The sequence below is a fragment of the Dreissena polymorpha genome, chromosome 3 (genome assembly GCF_020536995.1).
Source record: "Dreissena polymorpha isolate Duluth1 chromosome 3, UMN_Dpol_1.0, whole genome shotgun sequence".
In the NCBI taxonomy this organism is placed as follows: domain Eukaryota; kingdom Metazoa; phylum Mollusca; class Bivalvia; order Myida; family Dreissenidae; genus Dreissena; species Dreissena polymorpha.
In genome coordinates, this window is record NC_068357.1 from 131,752,209 (window position 1) to 131,765,003 (window position 12,795).

Here is a 12,795-nt window from a genome sequence, read left to right on the forward strand (position 1 = left end):
TGAAATTGTTCAGGGGGAAATCGTTATGGACAGGTGGTCGCTATTCAAAGGGGGTCACTTGGGTAGGTTGGACTGTATTTACTTTATTTTTCAATATACATACGAAGGCCCAAATATTTCCAGAACATAAGCACATTCTATAATAAATAATTCCTTCCTTAGAATTGGCTCCATCTCTTTTTGAAAAATACAAATTTATCTATTAGATCAGCTAGTAGCTGATGTTTTTGTGCATGCAATAACTTGTACATTTGTACGTGTTCAAAGCAATCTTTTATGTAATGAGCCATTTAATTGGCTGGGAATGTGCTCATCACACAGGCAAAAGATTTGCTTAAACAAATTCTACCATTCCACAACTTATAATAGGTCCTCACGTTTCTTAATGGGTTGTGATTGTATGTTTCTGTACATTTTTGGATGAATGAATCTACACTGAATCACACTACATTGGCCGATTTTTTAAAATAATTCGAAAAATTTGGAAAAAAACATATAAAAGATGAATCCAATAAAAACACATCACACAAAATTAAAATCAAAGATATAAACAGATAAGACAAGATTGGGAAACTCTCTGTTTGCCATGATTTTCTGCGTGTTGTCCGAGATAGTTTGTACATGAATCTAAAGGCAATTAATTTGATCATTCAAATGTCTGCAATTTTTTACCACTAAAATATAATCTTATACTTGGTCACTGAATCCCTGACTAACAAGTACCTCAGGAGTGTAAAAAATCAAGTCAACCATTGCTGTACACTAAATTTACGACTGGATAATGTTACTTATGCATCATATATCACCAAACATTGATACAGTCTATTTAAGTTGCTTCCAGAAAAGCATATGTTAGCATATTAAAGTTTTGCCTGATCTAAATATGGGGTCTACCCATTGAGCAAGTATTTAGGATATCGAATTTGACAAGATAATAATTTTAGATCCCAATTTGAGGAGGCCTTTGGAATTTGAAATCTCTTTGTATTGGTAACGTACATCCAAGTTTGAGCCTGTCCAAGAGCCTTCGCGTCTCCTCGCGCTTGTCCATAACCTCTATCAGGTTGGTGGACTCTACCTGAGGCAGCTGGATGTTGTAGTAAATGTAGATACGGTTGTTGAAGGTGGCGTACACGAAGCATGGCACGTTGTCTGTTGTGTTCACTGCAAAGTAACCTGGAATAAACCAGCATGCAGACCTAAGTAGTTTTGTTATGATTGTGTTGCTGTTGAATAATATTTAAGACTTATATGGTGAGAATACTCACACTTGCATTGAGCTAGTTTAGATGATCTAAGCATTATGCTTATACACTTAAGTGTTCCTATAATAGGGCATTTTCAGACAGTTGTATACAGTGGAAACAATCTAAATGACATACACAAGTGTAAATGCACATCCACACAGTATTTCCGTATATGAGACAGGTCGCCCTAGTTGTGCTTTTTGGTTGCAGGAAATCTCGAAACCATAAACAAAATGTATGCTGAAAGTGCCATGCTGACTTTCAAACTGTAACATTATACCTCACTTTTATTCACAATGCTTAACTCCCATAGGCCATCGTGACATAGAAATATTGTCAGTCCCAGCGAGAAAAAAATACTGTCCAAAAAATACTGTCGCCCGCTACCTTAGCAATCACGTGAGGAATGGTAAAAAATTATACTGTCCCATTCGCGCATGCACAGTACGTAGTTTTGCATTTCCGTTGTATTTGGATAATTAAATATCATTAAAAAAATCAATTAAGTATAAACGACACGCATACCTAAATGGCAACTTTAATCCAATGCTAATAACAATAAAGTTACAAGATATACCCTTCCAGTGTCTGTTCTTAAGGTGTTATGCACGACAAACACACAATCCGGAATATGTTTTGGATTCGTTCCATGTTTAAAACAAATATTTTACTGTTAAACAAGAGGGCCTGAAAGGCCCAAAGTCGCTCACCTGAGATAACAAGATATTATTGGGACAAATCTTCTGACCAAGTTTCATGAAGATCGGAAAATAAATGTGGCCTCAAGAGTGTTAACAAGGTTTTACTATAGCCATATAAGGAAAAATGCTCCGCCCACTAGCAGCCATGTTTTTCAACCAACCGGCATCATTTTTGAACTTGTCCAAGATATTATTGGGATGAATCTTCTGTCCATGTTTTATGTAGATTGGACAGTAAATATGGCCTCTCGAGTGTTAACAAGATTTTACTATAGCCATATAAGAAAAAATGCCCCGCCCCTTGAAGCCATGTTATTCAAGCAAACATAATTATTTACAAACTCATCCAAAATATCCTTGAGACCAATCTTCCAACCAAATTTCATGAAGATTGGACAATGAATGTGGCCTCCAGAGTGTTAAAGGGATCTTTTCACGGTTTGGTAAATTGACAAAATTGAAAAAAGTTGTTTCAGATTCGCAATTTTTCAGTTTAGTTATGATATTTGTGAGGAAAAAGTATTACTGAACATTTGCCATGGTCTTATAAAGCCATTATATGCATCTTTTGACGATTTAAAAACCTAAAAATTATAAAGCGTTGCAACGCGAAACAATTGAATAATTTGGAGAGTTCTGTTGTTTTCGTTTAAAAATTTTTGAAACCACGAAGATTACTTATATAATGTATAAAATACGCATCTTATGTATGCTTGGCAGGATAGCTCAGTTGGCTAATGCGTTTTTACTTCAGGTTTCCGGGGGTCACTGGTTCGAGCCCTGCTGTGGCTACTTAATTTTTCCTTTTTTTAAATTTTATATTTGATTTTTTACTGGAGCTTTTAAAATTTAATGTTTACATTTATCAATATTTAGCATTTAATGACAAACTTCAAAACATGCCAAAATCTGTGAGAAGGCCCCTTTAACAAGGTTTTACTATAGCCATATGAGGAAAAATGCCCAGCCCCTGGTGGCCATGTTTTTAAAGCAACCAAAACCATTTTCGAACTCATCCAAGATATCATTGGGACAAATCTTCTGACCAAGTTTCATGATGAACGAAAAATAAATGCGATCTCTAGAGTGTTAACAAGGTTTTACTATAGCCATATTAGGAAAAATGCCCCGCCCCAGTGGTGGCCATGTTTTTCAACCAACCAGTATCATTTTTGAACTTGTCCAAGATATTATTGGGATGAATCTTCTGACTGAGTTTCATGAAGATCAGACTATAAATGTGGCCTCTAGAGTGTTAACAAGATTTTACAATAACCATATATAGCCATATATAGCCATATAAGGAAAATTACCCCGCCCCTTGGCAGCCATGTTTTCAAGCAAACGTAATCATTTTCGAACTCAAGATATCAATAAGACAAATATTCTGACCAAATTTCATGAAGATTGGACAATAAATGTGGCCTCTAGAGTGTTAACAAGGTTTTACAAAAACCATATACAGCCATATCAGGAAAAATGCCCCGCCCCCTGATGGCCATGTTTTTAAAGAAAACAAAACAATTTTCGAACTCATCCAAGATATTATTGAGACAAATCTTCTGACCAAGTTTCATGAAGATCGGAAAATAAATGTGGCCTCTAGAGTGTTAAAGTTTTACTATTGCCATATAAGAAAAAATGACCCGCCCCCTGGCGGCCATGTTTTTCAACCAATTGGCATCATTTTCGAACTTGTCCAAGATATTATTGGGATGAATCTTCTGACCAAGTTTTATGAAGATTGGACAATAAATGTGGCCTCTAGAGTGTTAACAAGATTTTACGATAGCCATATATAGCCATATAAGGAAAAATGACCCGCCCCTTGGCAGCCATGTTTTTCAAGCAAAGGTTACCATTTTTGATCTCATCCAAGATATCATTGGGACAAAACTTCTGAGCAAGTTTCATGAAAATCGGAAAATAAATGTGGCCTCTAGAGTGTTAACAAGGTTTTACTATAGCCATATAAGGAAAAATGCCCCGCCCCCTGGCGGCCATGTTTTTCAACCAACCGGCATCATTTTCAATCTCGTCCAAGATATTAATGGGATAAATCTTCTGACTAAGTTTTATGAAGATCAGACAATAAATGTGGCCTCTAACAAGATTTTACTATAGCCATATAAGGAAAAATGCCCCGCCCCTTGGCAGCCATGTTTTTCAAGCAAACGTAACCATTTTCAAACTCATCCAAGATATCATTGAGACCAATCTTCTGACCAAATTTCATGAAGATTGGACAAAAAATGTGGCCTCTAGAGAGTTAACAAGGCAAATGTTGATGCCGCACAACAGACGACGCACGACGGACAAAAGGTGATCACAAAAGCTCACCATGAGCACGTTGTGCTCAGGTGAGCTAAAAACCACCACGTCCATATCGTCGTCCCAAAATGTTTCGTCACCGAAATGACGTCACACGAGTACGTCATAAATTGCGTAATCAAGTGATGAAAAAAAAATACGGAAAGCTGGTCCGGTAATTTATTTTTAAAGAAATAATTGACGAATAAGAAAATTGATGGGATAAATTGATTACTAGGTTGGTGACGAATAAAGCAAAGTTCATTTTGCTCGGCCCGACAATCTGAACCACTCAATATATTAATGGTTGTTCATTGCTGAAATTAAATACAATTATTGAATATTAAATTTGTTCATGGTTCATATAAATTGTTCCTGTTTGAAAAGTTTGTTCGGTATAATAAAATAAATATTACATGTCTGACAGGGTGACAGTAAATTTGTCAACTTTCAGTAAAATACTGTCAACCTTTGCTTCGCCTCGGTTGACAGTATTTCCGTAAGTTGACAAATTTACTGTCACCCTGTCAGACATGTAATATTTATATACTGTCCGATTGGGGGACAAAGCATGACAAATATGAATTAAGCCTAGGTTACTCATGACCTTATCTCATATGACACAAACCAATAGTGAATGCAACCACATTTTCCTCAAACTGATATCTAACATAGGACATGTACCGGCAGTGAATGCAGCAACTTTTTCCTCAAACTGATATCTGACATAGGACATGTACCAGCAATGAATGCAGCCACTTTTTCCTCAAACTGATATCTGACATAGGACATGTACCGGCAGTGAATGCAGCCACATTCTCCTCAAACTGATATCTGACATAAACATGTACCGGCAGTGAATGCAGCCACTTTTTCCTCAAACTGATATCTGACATAGGGCATGTACCAGCAGTGAATGCAGCAACTTTTTCCTCAAACTGATATCTGACATAGGGCATGTACCAGCAGTGAATGCAGCCACTTTTTTTCTCAAACTGATATCTGACATAGGACATGTACCAGCAGTGAATGCAGCCACTTTTTCCTTTAACTGATATCTGACATAGGACATGTACCGGCAGTGAATGCAGCCACTTTTTCCTCAAACTGATATCTGACATAGGACATGTACCAGCAGTGAATGCAGCCACTTTTTTCCTCAAACTGATATCTGACATAGGACATGTTCCGGCAGTGAATGCGGCCACTTTTTCCTCAAACTGATATCTGACATAGGACATGTACCGGCAGTGAATGAAGCCACTTTTTCCTCAAACTGATATCTGACATAGGACATGTACCGGCAGTGAATGCAGCCACATTTTTCTTTAACTGATATCTAACATAGGACATGTACCAGCAGTAAATGCAGCCACATTTTCCACAAACTGATATCTGACATAGGACATGTACCAGCAGTGAATGCAGCCACATTTTCCTCAAACTGATATCTAACATAGGACATGTACCGGCAGTGAATGCAGCCACATTTTCCTCAAACTGATATCTGACATAGGACATGTACCGGCAGTGAATGCAGCCACATTTTCCTTTAACTGATATCTGACATAGGACATGTACCAGCAGTGAATGCAGCCACTTTTTCCTCAAACTGATATCTGACATAGGACATGTACCGGCAGTGAATGCAGCCACATTTTCCTTTAACTGATATCTGACATAGGACATGTACCAGCAGTGAATGCAACCACATTTTCCTTTAACTGATATCTGACATAGGACATGTACCAGCAGTGAATGCAACCACATTTTCCTCAAACTGATATCTGACATAGGACATGTACCAGCAGTGAATGCAGCCACTTTTTCCTCAAACTGATATCTGACATAGGACATGTACCGACAGTGAATGCAGCAACATTCTCCTCAAACTGATATCTGACATAGGACATGTACCGGCAGTGAATGCAGCCACATTTTCCTCAAACTGATATCTGACATAGGACATGTACCGGCAGTGAATGCAACCACATTTTCCTCAAACTGATATCTGACATAGGACATGTACCGGCAGTGAATGCAGCCACATTCTCCTCAAACTGATATCTGACATAGGACTTGTACCGGCAGTGAATGCAGCCACATTCTCCTCAAACTGATATCTGACATAGGACATGTACCGGCAGTGAATGCAGCCACATTTTCCTCAAACTGATATCTGACGGCTTCCCGACTGTGGTTCACGATGTATGTCTGTCCATCCCAGGAACAGCAGACCACCTCCTCCTTGCCATTACCCTGCAAACACACAAAAATTTGCAGTGCTTAATCTGAATTTTCAAAGAAAACAAAGTTGCGTAATTATATCAAATTGCAGGTCAGAGTTAACAGCCTTTTGTCAGTTATTTGACATAATGAAAATGATGAGTTGTGTTTATTGCAATATTATATCTGTTTTAGTTGCAGGGAAATGAAATTGCATGCCAAGTTCAACCTAAATTAAATCTTGCAGCAAAAAGAGATTTTCGAAATCAATACAAATCTGTTGTAATGGTTTTCTAGAAACAAGTGCAACTATTGCATGCAAACTTTCCCAACAGTATTACATATTCATCATTTGCACATGAAAAGTGCAGCTTTAATATAGTCAGGCAATAAACGTTGATTCATCTAATTACTGTCATATTGTTTTCAGGACACACTACTTTTGATGGAACATACAAACTGCCTGTGCACGAGCTTCCTACTCACAGTAACGTCCAGCTTGTTGAGGGAGAACAGCTGATGGTCAACCTGCAGTGACCACTGTATGATGCCTTCACTGTCTACCAGCACCAAGGTACCTGAGGGGACAAGATTACCGTAACATGCAGAACTGTTCATTGTGATCATATACATGTATACATTGTATGTTTAATTAAATATAAAACATACAAACAAAAACCAAAAAAACACAAGAAATGTGTTTGTCAGAAACTCTGTCCCCTACTGCGCCGCTTTGAAGCTATATATTTGACCTTTGACCTTGAAGGATAACGTTGACCTTTCACCACTCAAAATGTGCAGCTCCATGAGATACACATGCATGCCAAATATCAAGTTGCTATCTTCAATATTGCAAAAGTTATGGCAAATGTTAAAGTTTGACGCAAACACACAAACAAACCAACAGACATGGCAAAAACAATATGTCCCCCACTATAAAGGTGGGGGACATACAAACAGAATTGTTCATTGTATATAAATGAGTATGAACAATTGCACACAGAAAACTGGGCACACAGTATCATCCTAGATTAGCCTGCACAGTATGAGTATGAGGACATACTACAACAAGAAACCATCGGAGACGGGTGATGCTCCCCAAAGCTTTTTTTTGTCACAATATTGCATTATATTGCACTATATATTCAGATAAAAGGAAACGTCTTGAGGGCTCAGTAGTCGGGGGGACAATAAATTTTTTATAGAAAATTTCAAAGGGCCATAACTCTGTAAAAAAATCTTCCTACCAGAACCCGCTGATAATATGCACATCTCCTCTTGGTAGTGAAGCTTCCCATAAAGTTTCATTGAATTCCGGTCATAAGTTGCTGAGAAATAGCACGGACAAGAATTGCACTATATGTACAGTTAATGGATAATTTCAAAGGGCCATAACTCTGTGAAAAATCATCCGACCAGAACCCGCTGATAATATGCACATCTCCTCGTGGTAGTGAAGCTTCCCATAAAGTTTAATTGAATTCCGGTCATTAGTTGCTGAGAAATACATGTAGCCCAGACAAAAATTGCACTATATGTACAGTTAATGGAAAATTTCAAAGGGCCATTACTCTGTGAAAAATCATCCGACCAGAACCCCCTGATAATATGCACATCTACTCTTGGTAGTGAAGCTTCCCATAAAGTTTCCATGAATTCCGGTCGTTAGTTGCTGAAAAATAGCCCGGACAAAAATTGTGAACGGAGGGACACACGGACGGATAAAGCGGCGACTATATGCTCCCCCAAAAATAAATTTTGGGGGAGCATAAAAACTTACTACCACTACATTTAGCAAAAACATACTATGAACAATGGAAGAACAAAACAAGAAATGTGTTTGTCAGAAACACAATGCCCCTAAATGCGTCGCTTTGATACATGTTTTATTGACCTTAGACCTTGAAGTATGACCTTGACCTTTCACCACTCAAAATGTGCAGCTCCATGAAATACACATGCATGCCAAATATCAAGTTGCTATGTGAAGGGACATAGAAGTTATGAGCATTTTTCGAAACCTTAGCGCGAAACCTAAACACAAAGTGTGACGGAAAGACGGTCCGATCACTATATGCCCTCCTTCGGGGGCATAATTAACCTGGCTAAAAGTTGCATAAAAAACTACACTCAGAATGATAAGAGCAAGTTTGCCAAAACCTGAATTGAATAATCTTTAAAGGAACATTAGACTTGTGCATAAAGTTTGATAAATATTTCGCATAAATTCAACCCCCCTCTGATATGTTACCTTTTCAGGTGATACAAAAAGCAAAAAACAACTACCTATTTCTCTGACGTGTCATTTCATGGTTTTCCTATTACCACCTCCTTTGCAAAATTACAATAGAGAAAACAAACATATTCTTTTTGATGAGTAAAGACATACCTTCTTTCAGAAACTTGAGTGCTCAAACATAGATAGCAATCAATATTAACTGCATTATTATATTACCATCAAGAGTGCAAAGAGCAAACAGCACATCGGTCTCTTTCTCTGAGGCAGACCCTGGACATTTCCTGATGTTACCAATTATCTCTGTGGAAATGTTGCTGTTCCTGATCTCACTCAGCATCAGTGGGTCATAGATCAGGTTGGCAGGCACACTCTCACTGAGTCTGGCGTCATAGCAACAAGGGAATACAATGTCAACATAGACATCCTCACTGAGTCTTGTGTCATAGCAACACGGGAATACAATGTCAACATAGTAACTCCCACTGAGTCTGAGGTCGTTAGAATCAAGGGAATACAATGTTGACATAGACACTCCCACTGAGTCTGGAGTCATAGAAGCAACGGAATACAATCTCAACATAGTCACTACAATGATCCTGGCGTCATAGAAACAAGGGAATACAATGTCAACATAGTCACTCCAATGAGCCTGGCGTCACAGAACTAGGGAATACAATGTCAACATAGTCACTCCCACTGAGTTTGGTGTCATAGATTCAAGGGAATACATAGTAACATTGTCACACCCAGTTAGCCTGGTGTCATAGCTACATTGGAATACAATTTCAACATAGAAACTCCCACTGAGTCTAGCGTCATAGAAACAAGGGAATACAATGACAACATAGTCACTCCCACTGAGCCTGGTGTCATAGAAACAAGGGAATACAATGTCAACATAGTCACTCCCACTGAGCCTTGTGTCATAGTTACAAGTGAATACAATGTGAACATTGTCACTCCCACTGAGCCTGGTGTCATAGCAATAAGGGAATACAATGTCAACATAGGCACTCCCACTGAGCCTGATGTAATAGCAATAAGGGAATACAATGTTAACATAGACACTCCAACTGAGCCGAGTGTCATAGCAACAAGTGAATACAATGTCAACATAGACTCTCTCAATGAGTCTGGTGTCATAGCAACAATGGAATACAATGTCAACATAGTCACTCCCACTGAGCCTGGTGTCATAGCAACAAGGGAATACAATTACAGCATAGACACTCCCACTGAACCTGGTGTCATAGCAACACGGGAATACAATTACAACATAGACACTCCCACTGAGCTTGGTGTCATAGCAACAAGGGAATACAATAACAACATAGACACTCCCACTGAGCCTGGTGTCATAGCAACAAGTGAATACAATGTCAACATAGACACTCTCAATGAGTCTGGTGTCATGGCAACAAGGGAATACAATGTAAACATTGTCACTCCCACTGAGCCTGGTGTCATAGCAACAAGGGAATACAATTACAACATAGACACTCCCACTGAGCCTAATGTCATAGTAACAAGGGAATACAATGTCAACATAGACACTCTCAATGAGTCTGGTGTCATGGCAACAAGTGAATACAATGTCAACATAGACACTCTCAATGAGTCTGGTGTAATAGAAACAAGGGAATACAATGTCAACATAGGCACTCCCACTGAGCCTGATGTAATAGCAATAAGGGAATACAATGTTAACATAGACACTCCAACTGAGCCTAGTGTCATAGCAATAAGTGAATACAATGTCAACAAAGACTCTCTCAATGAGTCGGGTGTCATAGCAATAAGGGAGTACCATGTTAACATAGTCACTCCAACTGAGCCTGGTGTCATAGCAATTAGGGAGTACAATGTTAACATAGTCACTCCCACTAAGCCTGGTGTCAAGTCTGGTGTCATAGCAATAAGGGAGTACAATGTTAACATAGTCACTCCCACTAAGCCTGGTGTCAAGTCTCGTGTCATAGCAATAAGGGAGTACAATGTTAACATAGTCACTCCCACTGAGCCTGGTGTCATAGCAATTAGGGAGTACAATGTTAACATAGTCACTCCCACTAAGCCTGGTGTCAAGTCTGGTGTCATAGCAATAACGGAGTACAAAGTAAACATAGACACTCCCACTGAGTCTGGTGTCAAAGCAACAAGGGAATACATAGTCTACATAGTCACCCTCACTGAGTCTGGTGTAATTACAACAGGTTTATACAATGTTAACATACAAATTCTCACTGACTCCTGGTATACTAACAAAGGAATACAATGATCAGGTACATGATTGGGTGTAAGGTGTAATAACTTAGTTTATTTTAGTTAACCCAATACACTTATCATCTAAATCCATGGAATCTTTTAGAAAATGTAAGACATTCAAAGCTTCACAAAAATAAACGGTTCATTATAAACAAATATCAAAGCACAATTTTGTAAAACAAGAGCACCGCATAACCGGTGCCAATGCTCGTTTGCAGGTGCAGTTTTGAATAAATGAAAGCTTGTCATATTTATTTTTTTTAGGTCTCAGTGACCTTGACCTTTGACCTAGTAACTCAAAAATGGGTGTAGGGTGTAGAACTCATCAAGGTGCATAAACATATTAAGTTTCAATGTTGTAGGTGGAAGCACTTTGATTTTAGAGCCAATGTTAAGGTTTTAGCACTGCGGACGCCGGACGGCGGAAAGACACTACACGACGAGATGTCTACGACAATACCTCGGGTTTTCTCCGAAAACAGCCAAGCTAAAAATTAAAACAAATTATTTTTGTCTCATGCTTTAAAATCTCTGTCTCTGTCCAAGATGATTGCCTACCCATCATGCTCCTGTTGGTCGCTGGGGTCCATGACCAGTTTCACGTATGTGCCCCCTGGCTGGGACGCCATCAACTCATTGAGCCCTGCCTTGTTACGACTCACTGTTATTGAGCCAATCTGGATACATAGATTAATACAATAAATCAATATGCAAACAATATTTGTTATTCATACATGTACCTAATCAGCTACAATATTTTGAATTTCTAATGCTGTTATATGCATAAAAAAAAACATTTACCATTCAGCAACAACAATAACATATTTATTTTGAATGTAACATAATCTGAAAAATATGTTTGAATTTAAAAGATAAACTATATTTTTCTTCATCTTTACTGGACTAACATTTGAGAAATTTTGTGTGCTGTTAACTGGATTATTTAACATCAATTTTATTCAATTTCAGTCTATTTAAAGATCAGCAAGTATCATGTTAAAACATACAAATTTATGTAACTTTCAATGATAATTTCATACAGATAAAACATGAATGATACAACATAAGCGTCCAAAACTCAACTGATGTAATGAAAAGGTTTTGAAAAAGTCTGTCAAGAAATTACTGTGGTTTAGATTTATTGTTTCATGAAAAGACTCCATTGCTAACAATCACAAAAAACACTAAATTTGGATAACAGAAAAAAATGCAAACATTATTTAATCAACAGATGATTTTTCTTTTGAAGTCTGGACAGGTATAATTAGTTTCATTTTTTTATTGCCAAACTATATAGAAACATATGCGAAAAATGTTTTTGTTTAAGACTGTCATGAATGTACAATACAATGATCGTAAATGAAGATGCAAAATTATCTCACCTGAATACTCCTGCAATCTGATCTTTTAGACTAATGTGAAATACATAACGCTTGCATGACTGAATAGGAAGACATACGGTATATTAATGTAGCCTGACCTGTCCTGCCAGCTGCCACTTGTTGATCTGTATCATGAAGCCCCCTGTCTCCCCATCCATCTCGCTGAGGCCACACTGCCACTTGTACAGGCGGATCACTCGATCAGAGTACCCGATGGCAAGCTCTACCTTCCCATCTGAGTCTGCATGGATGGTTTGAAAATATTAGGTACACATTTGCTTTTTTTTTCAGTTTTAAGCTATATGAAATGTTTGTCATCAAGACATGTTTTTTGAGACACAAGTTTGGCCTGTACAGATTAAATTAGTGACAGTAATAATTATTTTTTTCATTTTTTTATATTTTATAACTATTTTTTTTAATGC

At 37.9% G+C, this 12,795-nt stretch overlaps 1 protein-coding gene across 6 annotated transcripts in view; it reads right to left on the reverse strand.

Moving 5' to 3' along the window:
* The window catches only part of LOC127871479 (KICSTOR complex protein ITFG2-like), a 30,261-nt gene that overhangs the window by 8,977 nt on the left and 8,489 nt on the right, over nt 1-12,795 (reverse strand). For 3 of the 6 annotated variants that reach the window (XM_052414436.1, XM_052414438.1, XM_052414439.1), the window contains exons 6-11: nt 12,469-12,611; nt 11,547-11,665; nt 8,940-9,103; nt 6,971-7,062; nt 6,400-6,517; nt 1,000-1,176 (exon numbers count right to left, since the gene is read on the reverse strand). In XM_052414436.1, coding sequence (XP_052270396.1) covers nt 1,000-1,176; nt 6,400-6,517; nt 6,971-7,062; nt 8,940-9,103; nt 11,547-11,665; nt 12,469-12,611 — 813 coding nt within the window. Of the gene's footprint in view, nt 1-999; nt 1,177-6,287; nt 6,518-6,970; nt 7,063-8,939; nt 9,104-11,546; nt 11,666-12,468; nt 12,612-12,795 lie in introns of those variants that run through there. The other 3 variants (XM_052414437.1, XM_052414442.1, XM_052414440.1) reach the window with 3 other exon arrangements.